Raw genomic sequence first — 21,084 nt, forward strand, 5'->3', positions numbered from 1 at the left:
GAGGAGTAAAAGGGGGTATCTTAAAAAGCGAGGGCGAAAAAGCGAAAAACAACAAGACATTAATAAGTAAAACGAATAAAACCTCTCCAAACCTTCCGACCCCTATCCGCGTTAAGATTCGTGATGCAGGATGTGAAACATATCTTGGCCGTTCAAATTATATAGTAGAAACGAAAGACGGGGGAGGAGATAGTTTGCTCCCTGCGATTGGTTCATCTCATGTTGCCTCCTTAGACCGTGATATTCATGGCCCTACGCCCTTCGGCCTCCTCGGCCTGGAAACCGAAGACGAGCTTGAATAAGTCCCGCAGAAACCCGTATTGACCCGAGCGGTGCGTCATCCACTCCACGCTCTTGGCTACGTCAGCCGCCGAGACACGCTTCCCACGCGGTGGTAACGCTGTAGCTTGTCGAAATGGAGAGTCGCCTACTACTAGGTTCTTATAACTCTGTAAAAGCGCCGTGTGGCTTGGCAACGAGCCGAAGGATCCACTCGGCAATGATTTCACGAAGGCTTGCAGCGATGCTGCACTATTGTGATGATGTCCGTCCGGTCCGCTGCTCTCTCGTGAAAACCCAACATTTAATGCCGCCTTCAGGATAAGTACCTTTATGCGTGTGATGTTAGGATCCTCGTTCATCGTCGCTGTTGTAGCTGTGCTGGACGTCCTTTGGCTGCTCTGTGAGTAGCTCGAGAAGTTTGAGGCACTGCTAGACCACCTTCCGCCCCTATTGCTTTCCGTTCCTAGTACCAAAATGTTCGGTACCTGCGGCGATTCGGTATCGGGAGAGACCGGCGTGTCTTCGAACTCGGTCACGGGCGTCTCGGGTACAGGTGGTGGTTTCCGCATTACTTTTCCTCCTTGAGACGAGTGGTTCTTGAGGCTACCTGTCTTCGAACGGTTCGAAGCCCTACTATCTCGTCCGTCTGCCATCTCGGCTATTTCCCGTTCCCGGTTGTATGAGAAAAAGTTTGCCTGACTAGGACGCGGTGTCCCCCTATCGGGTCGAATCTGCGTCCATCCTTCCCTGAATATGTCGCAGAGCTCCCAACATGCTTGGACTGCAGAACCAAGAAGCTCGCCGTCCGGCGTCCTTCTATCCCTCTTGCTTTGTCGTAAGCTAAACAGCATCTCTGCAAGAGACCAGCAGGCGGAAAGGAGCGAATCTGTCTCCTCACCCAACTCACCGCGCTGCTTCATGAGTCGATGGCATAGTGTGATGTAGAAGTCTAAAGTTCGCTCTCGGAAAGCCTCCGGAAGAGTTCGGTTGTCCTGCGCGCTATATAGGCTAGATCATTGTTAGCATAGCCACTCTAAAAATAATCGTAAAATTGGCAAACCAACTGGTTATTGAGCTCGAAGCTCACACGTAAAACGGAATCTGATACTTCGTCCCCGCGTTGCCGTATATCGAAGAGAGCCTGACAGAAATCCCGGCACAGGTCTAAGTTTTGACGGACGTTAGAAGACTCATCAACTTCGTCTCGGCTGTTGTACAACCGCTGGCATAGTTTCCAGCAGCATTTCCAGGCTCTTTCATGACCATCAGGGGTTCCTGACGAACTGAATACTCTTTCCCGATGATGAGTGCTGAGACTTGCCAAGGTATTGCATAAAGTCCAACACTCTTGTAGGGCCGATCGTAAAGACTTGATCTCTACATCCTCGCTGCCCTGCTCTTGGACGCGTGTGACGTACTCCTCGTCATCGTAGCCTTCTAGATCAGGTTCAGCATCTGTCTCTGGCTCCTTAGATTCTGGTATTACTAGCGAGCCGTTAGCTACAACACCGGAATAATCAGAAGAACGACTGTGCTAACATTCGAGGCTACTAGCACTGCTGGACCTGACTCTTGATGGCTCGTTCATTATTTCCTGGAGATCTTGAGCCCTAGGCGTTGCACTATCAATACTATATCTGACAGGCTTGACATCTGTCGATAGAGGGGGTGGTGTTGGCAGGCCAGGAGTTTTAGACTATACGAGTTAGTTTTTACCTTGACTATCTTCAGGGGATATTTACCTTTGGAGCTTGTCTACTAGCAGGTATGAATGCAGAATCCTCGGTTTTCGAAGAGATAGGAGACCTAGGTGATATCATTTCTGTCGATTCTGAGTACTTTGGCGAGTTGTCGGCAGTTTTCTACAATGCCACTTAATATAATACAAGCAAGATAGATCCCAGATTCTCAACTCACCCAACTCCGAAAGCTTTCCGGGGCGTGTATAACTGATATCGCCTCTTCGTTTGTCGTCTGCCGTACTTGACCAGGAATGTTCGTCCTAAGCATAAGCAGCTAGCTTAAAGTTAGCATTAATTCAGGTACTTTCCCATCTTCAAGCCACCAACCTGAGGCTGCTGATCAGGATCCGCTGTGGAAGATTGGGATCGAACCTCGTCAGACTCTTCGTCGTCTATTTCTGTCACCTCAGTCCCGACAGAGGTAACTGGTGAAGGGCCGACAATATCGCTCGGGCTCATAAGATAATGATTGGCGGAGGATGGCCGGGCGAGAGCAGATGACGGTCGGAGGGAACCGGACTCTACAGAGCTAGTAGACCTGATTCATGTGAGCGCAAATCCCCGACGGCGATGTATAGAATAAGTTAACGACAGACATTGGACGAAACTGCGAATGATGAGCCGCAGACGACTCTGACGAAGATATAGACATCTCCATATGTGGTGAGAAAGTAGATATTATACTCCCGGTTGATGTTCTCAACGGAGCTTCGAGGGCCATGGCTGGCTTGGCAATGCTGGGATGCGCAGGCCGCGGTGTATGTCCGGAGGCGTCAAAGAGAAAAATTGCACTTGATAGCAGCTCTCTCTTAAATGTATTGCGGCTGAGAAAGCCGTGGCGCGCTTATGATCCACGCGGCGACGGATATGTATACCACGTATGGCGGTCGCGTAATGGGTCTGATCTGGGTCCTGAAATGGCCAGAGACCCGGAGAACACAAGTTGACGTAGAGCCCGATTAACCAGGGGATATGAACTGTCCACGAAAAAGCGACAGAATTTGGATCAATCGTAGGCCTTAACGCTATCAGGTATTAGGACGATCGGCTTATGCGACACTCAGACTAAGGACCAACAGCTTGGTCGCTTCTACAAAGGATGATCCGTAGAAGTGCGGGACAGGGGTGGAATATCAGATGTATGTATGGGTTTTCGAGACGACAGAGTTCGACGTAACTGGACAGATTGAACGTGGTGGACTAGGTCGATTCAATTGCTGGTCTGAGAGAGGAGGGGCTATGAAAGACATCAGCATGAGATTTGTCGAGGGAGCTCCACTGCGACCTAAAGGACGTGGAGCGCATCCGCATACCGTAGGGCTCCTTCGAGGCTGAATTAGATATGAGGACCGAGACGATGTTGGGGAAAGATACCGATGAGGGGGAAATCCTGATTTCGCTGGTTTACTGCCTAAGTAGGTAACTTTTGGTGGTACGGAGGCTCTTCACTTGTCTTTTGATGATGCTTCGGGCAGAGTTCGACGGCTTACTCTGGTTTGGCGGCCACCTTTGCGCTGTCCAGTTCCCAGCCTGCAGATGCGCGTCTTAAACTCTTTTGCACCTCGAGTGCAGCTTTTGAACCAGTAGGGAGATAGCAAGGGAGGGAGTCGGATGGTGGGCTGCAGGGGGGGGCCGAGACAGGGGTTTCGGCGCTTAAGCCACGGATGGATCGCTTCAAATCAACGAGTCACAGGAAGACACCGCGATCTCTAGCACCCCAGTCCAAGACTCGGAGAATGAGCTAGGTATTAACCCACTTCATCCCAGCATGCCGGGGTAAAAGTGCACAAGGCGCAAAAGAACACCGACAAGCCCCAGACTGACCGTTGTAGTTCACGATGATGTAGCCAATAAATAAGCGACATGGTAGCGTAGACCGAGCGTAACAGGCTCCATATTGCTTTTCCCCCTCGCTTCCCTTGGCTTTGTATCACGACAGTTGAATCCGCTGCTAATATGTTGCGTAACCGGCGTGGTTTGGTATGGCTTAAGGCGATATAAATACACCGTAACATATATTTGCCTATGGGTGAAAACGGATAAAACTAGTCGATACACCTAAGATCGCTGGAGCTGGAGCTGGAGCTGGACCTAGTACGAGAGGCGGTGAGTTCGTCTATCGCCTAGTTAGATGTAAAAGATATCTTGATATAACCCTAAGGCTGCCCAATATGCTGTAGCATAATACATACATACATGCCATTATGTGTTATGTACTAAGGCACTAACTGCGTGAAAAAAAAGGCCGGTGCGAAAAGTTGCGAGTATTTCATGCATCGTAAGAACCAATCCTTGGACAAAACCCGGTATGATAGTGTTCCCGAAGATCTGGTACCGCGTCTTTTATTAGCTCGAACTGGGTCTACCCATGTGGGCCGAGGAGAATTATTGGTGTATGAGCGTCGAGAGGGTGTGTGCACCTTGCTGTTAGGTGTTAGGCTGGGCCGATCACGCATTGCGGGCCTCGACACTGCATACTATGTACAAATTCGTACAGGCCATGGTGCTTCTCGAATGGCCATCAAAGCCGTGTTAGGCTCGGCATCCCGAATCCACCAGCATCACTGCGTCAATGAGGACAGAAACATGACTGATATGGACAGCGATGCTGGCTAGGATCTTTAGACTCGTTTTGATGTGACCGCCGGAACCGACGACAAATGAGCAAAGGTGTAAAGGTGCTAGCTTCCCTGATTGCTTGCTGCCTTGTCTTGTCTTACAAGCAGAGCTGTTGGGGGCCAGAATTTCTATACGGCCGTTGACCATATTTTGCTTCTCAGGTGAGCGGCCATTAATACTACTATAGAATGCGATACTATAGAATGCAATGATGGGGCCAATTCGTTGGCTAGCTGTTCTTATCGGGTTGAAGCTGACGAATCTACTTTTTCCTAGTTCCGTTCGTGTTAACAGCCATGAGAAAAGTTGTAAGTTGTAAGTTGTAAGTTGTAAGTTGTAAGTTGTAAGTTGTAGGTTGCACGACAGTTGAAAGGTGTTGAATTGGAAGCCCCGGACCATTGTCCGCTATGTAGGTATACCGTACCTCGAACTGCTGCTCGGCCTTTCCCTACATGTAGGTAGTTCCCTAACCTACCTACCTAGGTAGGTAGCTTATTTTAGTTAGTGCCGCTTGGGGTATCTGTCTATAATTCTATTGGCTGGTCTCAAAGTTCGCCAATGTCAATCACGTAAGGCATTTAGCTGGGCATATGCTGTTAGTTTCGTACCTACCTAACCTAGGTGACACGTATAGGAGGTATTTAGATAATCAACATGCCTAATACTAATTAATGGGTCTAATTCGTAGCAATAGTCAATGTTAAATCACTACCTAGACTTTTTAGGAGGTACGCTTGTATGTCCCTTGCATCTATTTCATGTAGTTATTCATGTAGTTATAATACGTACCGTAGCATATAAGATCCACACTCGCTTATCCATTGGGGGCTTCTTCCAGAACGTTGTGTTAGTCGTGCGTGCATAGGCGCCGTGATACCAACCTGCATATCGTTTGCTGCATGGAAAGCTGGGAGCTCCCTGCCATTACAGTCCAAAACTTTTTTTTTTTTTTTTTTTTTCTTATTACAATTAAGGTAGACCTTACTTGATAATTTTCGGAGGAATTACCTAGGTTAAGGAGATAGATTCAAGGGAGTTTGTTTTCACATGAGACCAGCCGGATACTATTATCAATTATTATCATATATAACTTACATGCAGGTAGCCAACAAGATACATATTCTAGGGAGGAACATATACAAGTATAATACCCGTAGAAGTAATCCTTCGCCACGTAAAATGTTGGAACAAAAGTGCATCAATTAGTGTTAAAAGGGCATGTTTGCTTTTTAGCAAGGAATCGATACGTAAGCATGCGGTCACCAAGAAAAATTTCACGCCGGTTAGAAGATATGAGTCCAGTACATGTTCAATATGTCGCGCTTGCGGCTGTTTTGGCGGCGCCACTTGCGAAAGTCAACGTGGCACTATTCCCTAAAATGATCAGTCGTGACACGACAGGCGAGAACAATACAGCCCAGAACTAAAGCAAGGCACCGATGAAATCCTTTATCCGGTGGAAAGATGCAGAAGATCGGATTCGGTTTGTGATCGATAATTTGTGGCCCGAAGCCTTGAAACAAACAAAGATAAACATCGTAGGATGTCAGCTAGAGTTGAAAAATTAGTTTAGAAGCAGATTAGGAATATAGTCGCGGCTAACATGCATGGCGTTCTCCTTCGCGGCTATTTAGCATAGGCTAACTCGAGGCCATACGGATAGGCCTTTCGCATATAATTGCGAGGCGGTCTGGCTCGCTTCAGCCTCAAGGCGGATTTATCAGCACGGACATCTCCAATACCCAAAGCAAATAAATTCACATTGCAGTCTGTCTAAACTGTCGTGACGCCACTTAAGCAGTCTCGATACGCCATCCTGGAACTGCCAGCCAACGCCATAGAATGCAGTTTTTGTACCAATTATCTCCTTTTTGTACCAATTATCTCCATCATCAAAACTACCAAACTTCATCCATACCAAGACGACCGAAACTCAACTGTGTTGTAATTGGATCTTCTTGTCGTTTCGTCCGTCAGGGGTATACCTTACGTACATGTTAGAAAATTGATATCAAAGATCTCGGTTGATTCTAAATATGCTTGGTCTTACTTTAGTAGCTTTTCGATGAGGTCAACATGGGTCATGACCATTCGGCGACAGCAGTATCGCTTCAAACCTAGCGAGTCCATGGCATCGCTTTGAGAACTGATTAGTACAAAGTGTGAACATAAGGAGTGAGCGCAACGAACCCATCCTGGACGCTTTCATCGATGAGCTTGAGATATCGCTCCCAAAGGTCTCCCGTCACCTGTTGTCCTTTGGTCAACACAAAGCAAGTCTAGCCGGATAATAACAAATACCTACCTTCCCGCAGGAAAAGCATCGAATAGGAATAATCATTTTGTCAAACAAAAGTGCACGTCTCATAGAATATCATGAATATCGATGTTGGGGTGGTTCTGTCGAGGTTGTAGCTCAAAGCGCGATGTGTAGTTGACCGTCGCGAAAAAGAGCGTGGTGTGGCCAATGATTGTAAAAGAAACCTCGAGGTTGCGAAAGAGAAGTTGAATGGAAATTTGTTATCGATAAATGAATGCCAAGCAATCTATTTTATGTAGATCATACCACTTAAATCACTAGTTTTACGAAGTACTTCGTACCAAAACTTTCTTATCGGGTCGCCCTATCGCGTTGTCCCGCAAAAAAATCTTGTGAACTTTTTGTTGCTTTTGGTTCGTCAATTTTGGCGACGCTTAAAAGCTGCCTTCTAATGAGTTACAGCATTTGGTTTCAAGATGGCCCCCATAGCAATCAATGAAGTAAGCGAAAGTTGCGCCAGGAAGAAGCTTATATAATATTGCTAACCTACAGCTTTTATTTCTTAGGATCTTAGTGTAAACAAGCGCAAAAGGGATGTCGACGAGCACGGCAAAAGAAAACGACCGAAGCGAGACTCACAGAACGCCATAACGGGTCAAGGAAAAGGCTCAGCAGTACCCCCCAAAGGAACCAACAATATGACTAGCACAATATTAGAGTCTGAAGGCTTTGTTGTCAAATTAGAAAAGAGGCGGCACCGGACGGAACAAGAGAGACATGGAGACCATTCGCCAACTTGGAAGGTTTCAAAGCCAATGGGCGGCCGGATTATGGATGTGGACCCTATATTGACGGAAGATGAGAAGTGAGTGCTGAATAGAATCTACCTGGGGAGCTACGGGTAGGATTGCGAGGCTAGGAGCTAACATGGATGCCAGGCATTTAATACTTGCATACAACACCTCTATTCAGGTATACTCGACAGCGGATTCTCTTCTAATACGCAAGATTCAACTGGAAGAGCTCGATGTAGAGAATGTACCGGGACAGATCATGTCTATTTGCATATCTCCAAGCTCGCCAAATCTTATATGGGTTGCTTCGTCTGATGGCCATGTCTGGTTGATTGATTGGACGAACGGCCAAGGTTCCGAGACCTTATTCAAGCTACAATGCAGCTTTCTATCTGACATGTCTGTCGAACATATCAAGTTTGGCGCAGAACTTAGGGATGTTCCGTTAGTTTCTATCGAGCATAAGAAGAAATGGCGGATCGTCGCCTGTGATGTGCGCCGATCCAAGTTCAAGGATTCCATCCCGCTCTTAACCCAGACCATGCCTATTTCAAATCTACGTTCTGTTCGAAACGGATATGCTTTAATAGCATCAGCAGATCGTAACATTCTTCTTGGTACACTAAAGACCTCATCGATCAAGCGCGTCGGCGAGCTCGAATACGAGTTCTTCACCCTTGACTGTAGCGACGAGATTGTATGCTTAGATGTACGAGCAACGGACCGTGTACATCTTAATCGAAAGACGCAAGTGGAAGCTGGTAATGAACCTGTTGTAGAAATTGTCGTAGGCTGTGCTCGTGGAGCTGTGTTCTTCTACAACGATATCTTACCTCAAATCCGACGGTTACATAGCTCCAAGGGGCACAGAGGCTCCCTTCAACCCCGCAAGTACCATTGGCATCGCAGAGCTGTCCACACTATCAAATGGTCGCGAGATGGTATGAAGCTTTCTCATTCTCAAATATTGATAATGGATCTCTAACTCAGTTTGTAGGCCACTACATCATTTCTGGAGGATCCGAATCGACGCTGGTATTATGGCAGCTAGACACGCAGAAGATGGATTTCCTACCCCATCTCTCTGCAACAATCGAGAATATTGTCGTTTCGAAGCGTGGCTCTGCATACGTTCTCCATTTAGATGATAATTCAGTCATAGTTTTATCGACCGCAGAAATGAAGCCAACAACATACATATCTGGAATACAGACACTCATTTCCCCACAGCCGCTTTCCAAGGATGACCTAGTCAGAAGAATAGGCCAATATACCCCCGACCGATTATTAAAGACGCCTGCAGCAGTCAGTCCAGTGGACTCCTCGCGGATTCATTTTTGTGTAGGGAATGGGCAACGATTAAGCCACTCTGGGAGCGGCCCTTCTACTCCTCTAATACAAACAGTAGATCTCACTACCTTGCAAGGTATCTCAAAGCAAGCCCTAACAAGAACAAACCCGACAGATGTGAATACGACAGCTAAAGGATATGCTATAACGGAGCCTCGAGTCACCGGCATGGCATATTCAGCAGATGGGAAGTGGCTTGCCACTACTGATGAGTGGCAGCCGCCGTCGCGGGATATCAACTCCCTAGAAGGATCCCCTGCCGAAAGGCGTGAGGTCTACCTCAAGTTCTGGACCGCCTCTTCGGAAGACCAGAGTCTGGAGCTCGTGTCTCGTATCAACGCACCTCATTACACAGGCCGAAGCGAGCCTATTTACGGTCTGGCCGCAGATCCGCATATGTATCGTTTTGCTACTATCGGTGAAGACGGAGTTGTTAGGTTGTGGGAACCAACAATCAGGCAACGCGACGGAGTGCTAGTCAAGGGCAAACTAGGACGCCAGCTACACAGCTGGGGATGTTCCCGAACTATATATCTTCAGGAAAACGAGGAACCGATCGATCCAGACGCAACAGCTACCAGCAGTTCCATACGAGGCTCGGGTGCGGTTTCTTTCTCCGAAGATGGGTCTACCATAGTCTGTGCTATTGGAACCGTCCATGGCTCGGCAATCCACGTCATCGATACAGAATCCGGCAAGATTCGGGATTCGATTGACGGATTAATAACCGGGGAAATCCGCGATGTCAAAGTACTGTCTTCATGCTTGATCGTCCTTTCAGATCGTCTCATAGTGTATGATTTGGTCTCCGACGAGCTACTGTACGGTGTTCAACTGAGGACAGACGAAGATTCATCTGGTCCAAGCGCAGCTATCTTGACGCATATGGCAGTTGACCAGGAGACCTCGACATTTGCGGTGGCTGTTTCACGAGGCAAGCCAGGCTCGCCTTTCCTCACTTCCGAGCTAGCAGTGTTCTCACCAGACCGAAGCGAGCCGGAGATAATTCGCAGGTTCCCATACCCTATCACGTCAATCGTTGCCTCAGTTGGGTCTAGTGGGTACCTTGTTCTGGACTCTGCCGCCCAGTTATGGTCAGTCAACGAGGGCATGGATACTAAATCCCTTGCCTTTGCCCAGCCATTAGCTGATCTCAACCTTGACCAAGTGAACACCGAGGAGCCTCGTGAAGACAGGCCTTCTTTGGCATTACTTTCTGGACAGGACGATGAGCCAGCGAGCGGGGACGAAATGGATGTTGACATGCCAGATGCCATGGCCGACGGGAACGGTGACGAGGCTTATTCAGCTGTTATCCCACCACAAAAGCTCTCAGAACTATTCGACACTGCGCCGGCGTTCGCGATGCCACCGATCGAGGACATTTTTTACCAAGTTACGAAGCTATTCTCGTCGAACTCGCCTGTTTCAGCATCATGAGTGCTGTCCGTTGAAAACCAAGATACCAATTTAGAGACACGCGCGGCTTATAGTATCGATACTATTGGCCCTTCCACTAGTACTTTGTGGGCAGGGCTCAATATCTAAGGAGAGAGTTATAGATACCACTATTCTAGCAGCTTGTTAAACACCGCCTCCGATTATTTAAAGGGGGGCGGGTTGGTTAAGAAGCCAAACTTGAAGCTTGAGGGGTTAAGGACACCACCTATGAGATGCTTGGAGGCTTTACCGTTTTCGAGTTTCATGTCAAGATAGCCTTAGATGTCTCATATCAGGAAGTCTTTAGCTACTCGCTAAGACAGATTCCTTGGGCTTGAGCGTTGATCGAGTCGAAATTAAATGCACTAAAGCGCATCTGGAGTATGCATTTATTAGTGAAGATTTATTTTCACTCCTGTCATATATGTCAGGTCACAGAAGATATTAAAAATCACATAAAAATCAAAGTTGCCTCGTACTTTAATCGCAATACATGGTGATACTCCTTGTTGCTGTATTAGTCCTTGAAATCCTATACCTAGCATATCGAGACGTGTTCCACTCCTTTCTCGCTATCTAGGTCCTAACTAAAGATCTACTGACCTGATTGGGTGGAATGGCAAATACATTCCGTAAAAGGCATGTAAGTGCTAAACCGTCGCTGGTTATAATTAACTAGGTTAGCCACTTTCCTTACTATAGCCATGGCCCATAACTGTCTACGACCACGCCAAAGTAGTTTAAAGGAGCAACGTGTATTGTATTAGACCAGCAGTAAATCGAAATAAGTCGAATCCCAATACCACCCACGACTTTGTTACCCAAGACGCCGTCGAGAAACTCCAAAGCAGCCCCCCAAAGCAATTAGCAACTAGCAGCTTTTCCCCACCGTCCGTCCTCCCGATATGTATGTATGTATGTATGTATGTATGTATATCTCCAGGCTCACGCCGATCCCAAGTCCGATTTAATTATCCCGGCCGCATGCTCCGCGAGCGCGTAGACGCTGGCTCCGGAGCCAGGGCCGACGCCGATGGGGAAAACACTCGCGTCGCAGACGCGCAGGTTCGCGCACCCGTACACGCGCAGGCGCGCGTCCACGACGCCGCCGAGCTCCCGCGCCATCATCGAGCACGACCCGGAGAAGTCGTGCGAGCCCGTCGCGCACTCGCGCACGTAGCGTCTCGCGGCCTCGAGATCTAAAGGGGACGGGGCGCCCGGGTTGCGCTTTCCGCGCGCCGCGAGATGGCTGGCGAGCGGCGAGGTGGTTGTGATTGCGTGCAGGAAGCGCACGTGGCGCGAGAGGATCTCGACGTCGAGGGCGTGCGAGAGCGACTTGGGGTCGATGGCTGGGGGGGAGGAGGGCGATGGCGACGCGGATGTTATGTGCACTGAGCCCCGGGACAGGGGGTGCGCGAGGGTTATCGTCGCGGAGTAGTATTTCTCGTTGCCGGGGGGCGGGCCGGCTATTGTGCCGTCGGCGGCGTAGGTGGCGAAGCCGGGGATTGTGAGGTATGTAGCCGAAGGCTTGGTAGGCGAGGTGAGTACCGAGCTGACGAAGTCTTCGTGTGCCTTTGCGAAAGCTTCCGTTGTCTTTTCCGAGTCGTTTCGGAGCCCCCTGTTGCTTAGTAGCTTCTCGATCTCCTGTTTCCCCTCAGGGGTTTCGATTCCGGGCACAGGCAGCTGAGCTGCGACTTCGAGGTTGCCTCTTGTACCGAATCCAACCTGGTTCTCGTAATCCGCTTGGGCGGCAGCGAAAGCAGATGCTTCGCCCCGTAAGATACCATCCATCGTCTCGAAGCCCTTCTGGTCTATAACTTCGAAGCACATGCCAACTGTGGGATGGTTTTGGAGGTTTTCACCAACATGTTTGTTATCGACTACCACGTTGATCCCGAGTGGTTTTAAGAGCTCTGCTTCTCCAATACCGGATAATTCGAGTATCTTCGGGGTGTTGATTGCACCAGCGCTGAGTATGACCTCTTTCCGAGCAGTTGCTATCTTGGTTAATCCGCCTTGACTATACTGAACACCGGTCGCCTTGGCAGGTTTCGATCCATCAAAAAGGACCTTCTCGACGTGTGTCTCAGTATAAACAGACAGGTTAAGCCGCGACCGCGCTCGCTGGAGGTATGCATTGCCAGAGTAGCTTCTCTGCTTGGTGACAGGATCGATGCTAATGGCAGACAGATAGGCGCCATAGAATTCCCCAGAAAGCGAATCTAAAGACGTAGGATATCCGAGATTGGCCAGTGTAGCTTTCCACACCCTTAGCCACTCGGTATCTTCGGGAAAACTAACTTCCAGGGGACCATTGCCCTCTATCTCCTTGGATGTCTTCGTCAAGGTATATGCTTTCCTTAAAGATTCAGAGAAGGACGACCAGTCCCAGCCGGGATTGCCCAGGTCAGCCCATGCGTTAATGGTGTATTTAGAAGGCGCAGCGAAGATAAAGTTATTAAGTGCACTGCAACCCCCTAGCAATCGTCCACGAGGGACAATCGTCTCTCGGTTGCCCAGTCCTATCTGTAGTAACTAATGAGCCGGTATTTTTATCGTGTGATTAATTCATAAAACCTACCTGAGGGACTGTTTTAAATTGCCAGTCGGCGGAGCTGCGGGTGAGCGAGCTCCCCAAAAAGGGGGTGGTAACTCTAGGATCCTCGGTCAAGTCCTCACCGGCCTCGAGGACTAATATCTGCAAGCCGGGGTCCTCGGAGAGCCTGGTAGCGAGCGCGAGTCCGGCTGTTCCTCCGCCGACGATTACCACGTCGAAGACTGCCGACATTGTAGAAAATAAAAATATGGAGAGCCCTACTGAACGCGCCCGCGAGTTGGAGAGTCGAATACGACAATTTATAAGTTCACATCTAGCAATGGCGATTCGGTGATAAGATTTATTGATTCTTGATTACACTGGGTACCTTCATTTTCGGATATTTCTCACGGTTACCGAATTCGTACACATCGGCCCATATGGTACGATCTGGAAATACTGATATACATATATATGTATTGCCCAGGGGTTAGACCCATTGAGGGGCATACTGGCTATTGATTTTTAATTTGGGACTTCTTATTGGAAGAGAATCCAAGAGCCGCCCTTCTACCCTTGGTAGATATTTCTCGATCGAGGTTCTAGAGATCACTGTATTATCTGATATTTATGTGGTTTTCCTATTTGGGTATTCGCTGCTTTAGTATCTTCGAGAGCCCGCTTGTTGAATTTATTGGTTCTGTTGGCAACTTTGACAATGATAATGATATTTCTGACATGGTATGATTAGTGATAGCGTTTTTATCTGCTATGTCAATCTTGTCCCTAAATTATGGTCTGGCGAAGTCGTCGTCGAATACGTACTAATATCTAGTATTTAGATTTATGTCATCTACACGCAGGCATCGTAAGGATAGGAAGCCCTCAGTTATTTTTATTAAAGAAAGGCATTTCTGAATTTTGTTTTGGCTCCTTGGAACCTCTTGGCATCCAATATGGAATAGTTTCAAAAATATATTAAACGCTTGAGTATTGATTGGAGTGGGCGTGGGAAAAAGAAAGAAAAAAAAGGTGTGTTGAAGTGGCCATCTAGGGAATCGAACCCCAGGGCCTAGCGATATTTCATAAGGATATTGTATAAGTATGCGGTAGAGTAGTTCTTAGGTATGGCGGAGTTATGAGTTATGAATGATTCGCTAGGCCGTTCCAACACGGCCATTGATCATTTGTTAAAACCTATACATGTTCTTTAGACTTATAAGTTCATCTTCTGTCTGGCGAAATACCGGGCGTGGAAGGTGGCTTGGTATGGGATTCTGCTAGGTATGGCTATTGAACTTTACTGGAGAGCAAACATGTAATTATTGTTTGAGCTGGTAGTCGAAAGTCAAAGGGCGTCGTTTCTGGCCCCATGACTCCACGGACCGGATGTATAATCTTATTGTGCGAGCTGGCTTCTTTTAAGCATAGTAATGAAATAAGAAAGCATGATATATATAATGGAGGATGCTATACTTGATATTTAATAATAGGATCGGATTTATAGGAAATAATAATTAACTAATGATAGAGTACATATCGATACATTCTTAAGAAAATGATGTTGTATAAGGAAATATTAAAGGTATGATTTGTATAGAGTTAACTCTAGTATAACTGGTGCTTACATAATACATTGCTATAGGAGGTTAGGTATCTCCAATAATAGATAGAGTTTCAACTTTAGCTTTATTATTCAAACAAGCCAATGCCGATAAGCGGAATGACGCCATAGAATAGGTGGGGCTACATCATGAGATTCACAACATGGAACTCTGGACTAAGGTACGAATGTATATGTAACATAAGATATATAATATACCTTAGGTACCTAGTTACGTATATTCAACTTAGACATTAATACTTTTAGATTTCTCTTAAACCGCTCTTGTGTCTAGACTCGGCAATTCAACTAATGCTATGTCGTTCACTTCGATTCCGATCTTGGATCTGGCCCTCTCTAGGGATGCGCAGACAAAGCCGCAGTTTCTAGCCGATCTACGACATGCCTTAATGGAGGTCGGCTTCCTATATCTCAAGAACGTCGGTATTCCGACCGAGCTCTGGCAACAAGTCATATCGGAAGGAAAGGCGTTCTTTGATATACCAAAGGAAGAAAAGTAAGTCCAAATATATCATATTAATAACGAGAGCACGCAAGGGGCATAAGTGGTTCTACAAGCTCATGCAAATTCGGGTTTGAAGGCTTAAGATCGAGATGAAGAACGCGCCGTCGTTCCTGGGTTACTCGCAGCTCTCGGCCGAGATAACAGCCGGCAAGATAGACCATAGGGAACAGATCGACCTGTCTACAGAGCACCCTATCCCGAAACCCGACGCGCCGCTATACGAGAATCTACTCGCGCCTAATCAATGGCCCTCGCAAGAGGTATTACCCAACTTCCGCGCCGTCTACACCGACTACATAGGACGCATGGGCGCTATCTCGATAGAATTTACATCCCTGATCGCAGAGGCCATCGAGCTACCTTCCGATGCGTTTAACCGGTATTTTGATCCGGATCAGCAGCATAAGTTGAAGATCGTTAAATATCCCGATGTATCCGAATTAGGGCTGGGTGACGGTGTTGAAGGCCAAGGAGTTGGTCCACATAAGGATAGTATGTTGACAAGTTACCTACTGCAAGCAAGCAACCACAGGGGATTGCAGGTCCAGAATATGCAGGGCAGATGGATCGACTGCCCACCGATCGACGGCACATTGGTAGTGGCCATCGGACAAGGCTTAGAGGCCCTGACGCAAGGAGTTTGCGCGTCGACAACCCATAGAGTCCTCTCACCTGAGGCGGGTAAGGGTGCGAGATTCTCGATCCCGTTCTTCCAGGGGGTCCGAGCCTCTACGACGTTCGAGGAGCTGGACGAGGTCGGCGTCGGGCAAGTGCCAGAGGGGATCAAGCAGCGGCGACAGAAAGTACTAGAGGCGAATGGAGGTAGGCTTGACGATGTCGAGTTTACCTTTAGGAAGGGCGGTGTAGCATCGACGCTGGGCGAGGCAACACTAAGAAACAGAGTCAAGAGTCACCCAGATGTGGGTGAGAGATGGTATCCAGACATCTTGAAAGACATACGAGAGCAGCAGGCCAGTGAGGCGGCTCAGAAGCAAGAGGCGCAAGGAACGTCAAACAACACCAACGCACCTGCGAGCGGAGGGGTTGCAGATATCAACACCCAGGCGCAGGCGGTGGAAGCACACTAATAACGTGTATACTACCATATACAAAATGCGAATCATCAAGACGTGAGAAAATCTCAGTTAACTCGGTGCAATTTCATTAATCAAAGTTGCGTCGTGATTTCATAGCAACACGCCCATATAAGACCTCTCTGCTGAACACCAAGTGCGCCAATCGCTATGCGCATTGTTCATCTGTTCGATCGTTCCGTACGGATACGGACCATCGTTTTGTCTATTTGGCTGGAGGAGCGTCGTGGCCGGGGAAGCAATCGGCCATGGTCTTGTTATGCTTATTGACAGCGTGCTCGGTGAGCCTATGTGAGAGCACGGTTAGTAGAGATATACAATTGGATATACAATTGTGCATTAACAATTGTGCATTGACAATGCGATTTAGAAGCGAGTAACGTACTGAGGCGCACGGGTGGTCTTCAGGAAGGTCGATTTGCAGATCTGGCACTGGATATCCATAGCCTTGACATTCTATGTAATAGATCCCATGTAAGTCAGTGGAGATGATCTTCGTTAGAAATAAGATCGTCATATCAAGACTTACCGACTTCAACTGCGACTTGGCGACCTTGTTGTCCTTCGCATTGCGCTCGCGCTTCTGCGCAGCCTTGGCTCCCTAATTGCGAGAATTAGTACATAGGTAATCTTGTTGTCCTCTATTTTTCGGAGTTGGCCGGCTTTTCAGGCTGTTCCTCCTCTCTTCTCCGAATAGGAGCGTTGGGAGGCGGATAAAACAACTTACGTTACCCATTATGTTAATAGAAAGAAAAAGGAAGGTAGACTCGACGGAAATGCAAAGACCCTCTTTAACTATCGACTGAGGTATGGCGGTCGGGATGGCGGTTAGGTGTTGCGAAAGATGGGAAAATTCGGGGATTCAGGATGGATTTGGAAGGAAATAGATTTTACTTTTTCTATGTAGAGCCGATGCAAGAGAAGAGCAGGGGTCTCGGCGCTAAGACAAATCTAAATCTATTTTGGGGGTCGTTCTTGCTTCTAGAACGTTTCGGGCAAACACACGGGCCACTTATTCTTTTATCTGTAATTACCTTAGTTAGTTACATCCTAAACTAACTACCTAACCTAGGTAGGTAGTATGAAAGTTAGAAGAGGGAGGTATTACCTAACACATCTTTATGTGATTTATCCTTATGTTGACACTACTATTTACATATTAACTACCTGTCTATCACTACTATTGTTTCAAGTAAATGATTGCTCATAACTAAAGAATATAGTGTCATCAGTCTTACGTTCGGCGAGAATACCAAATAATCAAAATGCTGGACCAGAGTCTACTCCCAAACAACATCTCGCTTGAGCAATTCCAACAACTATTAGGCAGATACGAGTCTTTAATTGAGTCGATATCGTCAGCAAAAGGGGGTACGTGTTCGAAATAGTTCGAAACAACCACATGCTTAATACTATGTAATATTCGCGGGGCTAATCATTACAAATAGCCAAGCCCGGTCAAAAGACTCTGCTGGAGCTGGATCAATTCAGATACCGTGATGCCGTCACCACATATGGCTTAGAGGAGTCAAAGAGCACAATGACGCTTAACGACGTTAAAGCCTTGGTTGATTGGAAGCTGTAAGTCTAGTCTACTTTACTTTGCTAGAATACCTACCTCCATCCGGCACGTCTTATTCTCGGGCCGCCCTGGCTCTAACTTATTGGTTCAGGCGCCATGGCAAATTCCGTCCGACCCTCATGAAACTCGTCTCCTCAAATGATGATGCACTTGTCGAGCGCATTATCCAGGAAGCGGTACAAGAGTATCGAACCAGTTTAGATACGTCCAAGGCAGTACGCACTATCACTAATCTAAAAGGGATTGGTCCTGCTACAGCATCCCTTTTGCTCTCGGTGCATGATCCCCACGGCATCATCTTCTTCTCGGACGAAGTATTCTATTGGCTATGTCGTAATGGACAGAAGTCTTCCATCAAGTATAACGCCAAAGAGTACCAGGAGATAAGTACTGCAGCTCAGGTGCTGGCCAACCGGCTAGGGGTTGGTGCTGTTGATATTGAGAAAGTGGCTTACATATTAATAAACGAGGGAGCATCAGATGCGACGTCCGGGGATGCAAAGACTGCTTCCCCGTCAGACGTCAAACCTACACAGGTGGATTCATCAAGGAAACCGGCGAAGAGGAAGAGTAATGTCTCCAACGACGCCACGGATCGTCAAATACCAGCTCGCCGATCAAAACGAGGTAAAGCTTCTTGAAAGCTGGGTACTCAATGCACTCAATGTACTCAATGGGACCACTAAGAATTCTCAACCATTCCAAAACCGCCACACCAATGCAATCTGGGACGCCGGGAACTGCATGTCAATTTACAATGTACATGATTGCATAAGCTTCCGTGTAATCTTCGGCGAGTATAGATGATACGACGTTGGTGAGCCCGGCAGGCTGTCTAACGTATCCGAGATGCTTGAGGCTTTTCTGTCTTGTTGACATGTCAGCCTACTCAGCGTATGATCGGACCAACGGCCCGTGGGAGCGTCGTTCAGGAGCCGCATTGAGCTAACCAATAGCCAAGCCGCCCTAGACCCGTGTCGGCTCTCATAAATTGGTACCAGGGTCTGGGTACCAAGCCAAGAGATCTCTGTTTCGGAGTCTGTTGCCGAAGATTAACGCACCCAGGATATCAGATGCGGTTCAACGTTGGACAACGTGACAACGTCTGATTGCGTTTCCTTGATCACTTCTAGACCACACCCGTGGGGTCTTCGCTTCTCTAGTGCTCGTGCCCCCCACGGGAGATTATGCACCCCCACGGGTGTGTCGTCGTCGTCCTTCTCATGCCTAACCTACTACATAGTATGTAAGAGAATGGCTCTCTCCCCCATACGAGTTTCTGCTCGTACATTTGTTTTGGTCAGGTAACAAGGAGTTCTGCTTTGAATTTATGAGAAAACAGCAATTCCGAGGCATACCTTTACTACAAAATAAAATAATTAAATCGGACCTTACGCAATAAAAGTAGGTAGCGATGGCAGTCGACTTATCTCTACCAGACTTGGATCCTATTCCGCTTCCCGAACGATTCGCCAATATCAAGCGGAAACTGATTGCTGGCAACGAGAAAGCAGTTGCCGATTCATTCTATCGTCTTCTTGGCCGGTTGAGGAAAGAGACAGAACGCATCACAACCGCTAAGTCCGATATAATACCGTCGATTGACTACCTAGATATATATGATCTAGCTAAGGTGGCCATCTTCCGGGACGCACTAAAGGAGAGAGGCGTTGCTATCATACGACGGGTTGTTCCATCGAATGTGGCCCTATCATGGAAGGAGGAAACGCAGGAGTACCAAAGGCATAACCCGCCTATCAAAGGCATCCCGCGTCATGATCCGCAACTGTACGAGTTATTCTGGAGTCCGGGGCAAGTTCGGGCTCGCGCCGACTCGCGGCTACTCGAAGTACAGAGATTTATCATGAGAGTGTGGCATTCGAATAATGAGGAGGCTCTCGTGAGTAGCAATCACGCAGTAGCCTACGCAGACCGCATTAGAATGCGGAAACCCGGCGATACTTTCCTCGCGTCTGGTCCGCATATAGATAATGGGAGCGTAGAAAGGTGGGAGGCGGATGGCTACGGACGTGCAGGCGCCTACTCCAAAATCTTCCAAGGACGATGGGAAGAATACGACCCCTGGGATAGCGGCGCTCGTCTTCGTGTAACTTCGGACCTCTACAACGGCGCCGGCTCGTGTAGTATGTTTCGAATGTTCCAAGGCTGGCTTTCACTGTCCTCGATCCCACCTGGCGGCGGCTCCCTGCTCGCCTGCCCCATGCTCCAACTCACAACCGCATATCTTCTCCTCCGCCCCTTCTTCTCCCCACGCCTCAAGTCAGGCCCAAACTTCCTCCACGAGGATAACTGGAAGCTGCACGTGGCACAGAACAGCGTCATCCAGGGCGCCGTACCAGGGAGCGGGATTCAGGAGCTAAGCGATGCTCTACACCCGCATCTAAGGCTAAATAAGACGATGGTGTCGATTCCACACGTCGAGCCCGGCGACTACGTGCTGTGGCACCCGGATGCTGTACATGCACCCGACGCTATCCACGCCGGTGTGTCAGACTCCAGCGTGCTGTACGTCCCTGCGTGTCCATTGACGCAGACCAACGCATTGTATCTGGCACGGCAGCGCAAGGCGTTCCTCCTCGGCGACCCGGCGCCCGACTTCGAGAGCGGCGGACGTCGCGGCGAGCGCGAGTACATGGGCCGACCCGGGGTCCAGGATGTCAACGACGCGGGAGGAGAGGAGGGCCTCAGGTCCATGGGCTTGTTGCCTTGGGACGAGAAGGCAGAATGTGTGGATAGAGCCGAGGCGGAGTTGTTGAAGCTGGCGAATGGGATCTTGTTCCCGGATCGCTATGATATGATGGCGAGGAGGGGGGCTAAGAGGCTTTGATGTGGTGGCTGGATTGTTATGATGCTGACTTGGGTTAATGGGTGCAAGGCGTGTTATGGAAATGGTTAAATCGGATCGGGCTGGATTGGGTTGGATCAAGGTTAAGAGGGAGTAATTTAATGTTAGGATATCTGGTGCTTAGTGGAAGAGTTAGTTATACTAGGTAATGTCTGAACGTACACCTACCTACCTAGGTAGGTAGGGTAATATATTATGAATTCCTTATGCAATCTAACTATTGGACTAGGCATGGATAATATCACTATGCGACAACAATATGAGTGCTCGCAATAAATATTTCATACCACGGCATCAATATTTTCAATCTTCTACTACCTACCTAAAACTCTCCATTTCTCTATCCCATCCCACCATACACCAGCACACTACCCCGTCAACTCACATTCA

General features: G+C 48.1%; 7 protein-coding genes across 7 annotated transcripts; 3 read left to right on the plus strand and 4 right to left on the minus strand.

The window, feature by feature from the left end:
* Nucleotides 1-106: 106 nt before the first annotated feature.
* F4813DRAFT_113881 (uncharacterized protein) lies at nt 107-2,953 on the minus strand. The gene is made up of 7 exons (XM_049238535.1): nt 2,621-2,953; nt 2,352-2,562; nt 2,200-2,298; nt 2,025-2,144; nt 1,822-1,978; nt 1,347-1,767; nt 107-1,290 (listed from the first exon to the last, which is right to left on the minus strand). Exons 1-7 carry the CDS (start codon nt 2,743-2,745, stop codon nt 231-233), a joined length of 2,193 nt encoding a protein of 730 aa, XP_049098837.1. The 5' UTR covers nt 2,746-2,953; the 3' UTR covers nt 107-230.
* Nucleotides 2,954-6,576: 3,623 nt separating this feature from the next.
* F4813DRAFT_381225 (DNA-directed RNA polymerases I/II/III subunit 10) lies at nt 6,577-6,984 on the minus strand (the record flags this gene model as incomplete). Its single annotated transcript, XM_049245644.1, has 4 exons — nt 6,577-6,628; nt 6,694-6,780; nt 6,834-6,892; nt 6,949-6,984. The coding sequence occupies 4 exons, from the start codon at nt 6,982-6,984 to the stop codon at nt 6,577-6,579; spliced, it is 234 nt and encodes a 77-aa protein (XP_049098838.1).
* Nucleotides 6,985-7,601: 617 nt separating this feature from the next.
* On the plus strand, nt 7,602-10,487 carry F4813DRAFT_381226 (WD40 repeat-like protein; the record flags this gene model as incomplete). The annotated part of the gene is made up of 3 exons (XM_049245645.1): nt 7,602-7,768; nt 7,842-8,638; nt 8,695-10,487. The coding sequence occupies 3 exons, from the start codon at nt 7,602-7,604 to the stop codon at nt 10,485-10,487; spliced, it is 2,757 nt and encodes a 918-aa protein (XP_049098839.1).
* A 904-nt stretch (nt 10,488-11,391) lies between these two features.
* Nucleotides 11,392-13,362, minus strand: F4813DRAFT_362147 (putative GMC oxidoreductase). Its single transcript, XM_049243602.1, has 2 exons — nt 13,069-13,362; nt 11,392-13,013 (listed from the first exon to the last, which is right to left on the minus strand). The coding sequence occupies exons 1-2, from the start codon at nt 13,273-13,275 to the stop codon at nt 11,433-11,435; spliced, it is 1,788 nt and encodes a 595-aa protein (XP_049098840.1). The 5' UTR covers nt 13,276-13,362; the 3' UTR covers nt 11,392-11,432.
* A 1,386-nt stretch (nt 13,363-14,748) lies between these two features.
* F4813DRAFT_362149 (Clavaminate synthase-like protein) lies at nt 14,749-16,798 on the plus strand. Its single transcript, XM_049243603.1, has 2 exons — nt 14,749-15,143; nt 15,229-16,798. Exons 1-2 carry the CDS (start codon nt 14,944-14,946, stop codon nt 16,238-16,240), a joined length of 1,212 nt encoding a protein of 403 aa, XP_049098841.1. The 5' UTR covers nt 14,749-14,943; the 3' UTR covers nt 16,241-16,798.
* Nucleotides 16,373-17,111, minus strand: F4813DRAFT_114083 (DUF1909-domain-containing protein). Its single transcript, XM_049238536.1, has 4 exons — nt 16,974-17,111; nt 16,776-16,847; nt 16,632-16,702; nt 16,373-16,533 (listed from the first exon to the last, which is right to left on the minus strand). The coding sequence occupies exons 1-4, from the start codon at nt 16,980-16,982 to the stop codon at nt 16,452-16,454; spliced, it is 234 nt and encodes a 77-aa protein (XP_049098842.1). The 5' UTR covers nt 16,983-17,111; the 3' UTR covers nt 16,373-16,451.
* Nucleotides 17,112-17,511: 400 nt separating this feature from the next.
* Nucleotides 17,512-20,676, plus strand: F4813DRAFT_381229 (DUF1479-domain-containing protein; the record flags this gene model as incomplete). The annotated part of the gene is made up of 4 exons (XM_049245646.1): nt 17,512-17,617; nt 17,695-17,827; nt 17,920-18,425; nt 19,241-20,676. The coding sequence occupies 4 exons, from the start codon at nt 17,512-17,514 to the stop codon at nt 20,674-20,676; spliced, it is 2,181 nt and encodes a 726-aa protein (XP_049098843.1).
* Between the last annotated feature and the right edge of the window lie 408 nt (nt 20,677-21,084).

Source organism: Daldinia decipiens, assembly GCF_022478715.1.
Source record: "Daldinia decipiens strain CBS 113046 unplaced genomic scaffold F4813scaffold_20, whole genome shotgun sequence".
In the NCBI taxonomy this organism is placed as follows: domain Eukaryota; kingdom Fungi; phylum Ascomycota; class Sordariomycetes; order Xylariales; family Hypoxylaceae; genus Daldinia; species Daldinia decipiens.

What these genes read in the sequence shown, in the direction of transcription:
- F4813DRAFT_113881 (XM_049238535.1), bottom strand. Translation starts at nt 2,745, where the DNA reads ATGGCCCTCGAAGCTCCGTTGAGAACATCAACCGGGAGTATAATATCT. An exon ending in ATCCTGATCAGCAGCCTCAG is followed by an intron (nt 2,299 to 2,351) that starts GTTGGTGGCTTG and finishes ACTTTAAGCTAG; the next exon opens with CTGCTTATGCTTAGGACGAA. An exon ending in AGCTTCGAGCTCAATAACCA is followed by an intron (nt 1,291 to 1,346) that starts GTTGGTTTGCCA and finishes ACAATGATCTAG; the next exon opens with CCTATATAGCGCGCAGGACA.
- F4813DRAFT_362147 (XM_049243602.1), bottom strand. Translation starts at nt 13,275, where the DNA reads ATGTCGGCAGTCTTCGACGTGGTAATCGTCGGCGGAGGAACAGCCGGA. An exon ending in AATTTAAAACAGTCCCTCAG is followed by an intron (nt 13,014 to 13,068) that starts GTAGGTTTTATG and finishes TAGTTACTACAG; the next exon opens with ATAGGACTGGGCAACCGAGA.
- F4813DRAFT_362149 (XM_049243603.1), top strand. Translation starts at nt 14,944, where the DNA reads ATGTCGTTCACTTCGATTCCGATCTTGGATCTGGCCCTCTCTAGGGAT. An exon ending in GATATACCAAAGGAAGAAAA is followed by an intron (nt 15,144 to 15,228) that starts GTAAGTCCAAAT and finishes TCGGGTTTGAAG; the next exon opens with GCTTAAGATCGAGATGAAGA.
- F4813DRAFT_114083 (XM_049238536.1), bottom strand. An exon ending in CCAAGTCGCAGTTGAAGTCG is followed by an intron (nt 16,703 to 16,775) that starts GTAAGTCTTGAT and finishes TCTATTACATAG; the next exon opens with AATGTCAAGGCTATGGATAT. An exon ending in AAGACCACCCGTGCGCCTCA is followed by an intron (nt 16,534 to 16,631) that starts GTACGTTACTCG and finishes GCTCTCACATAG; the next exon opens with GCTCACCGAGCACGCTGTCA.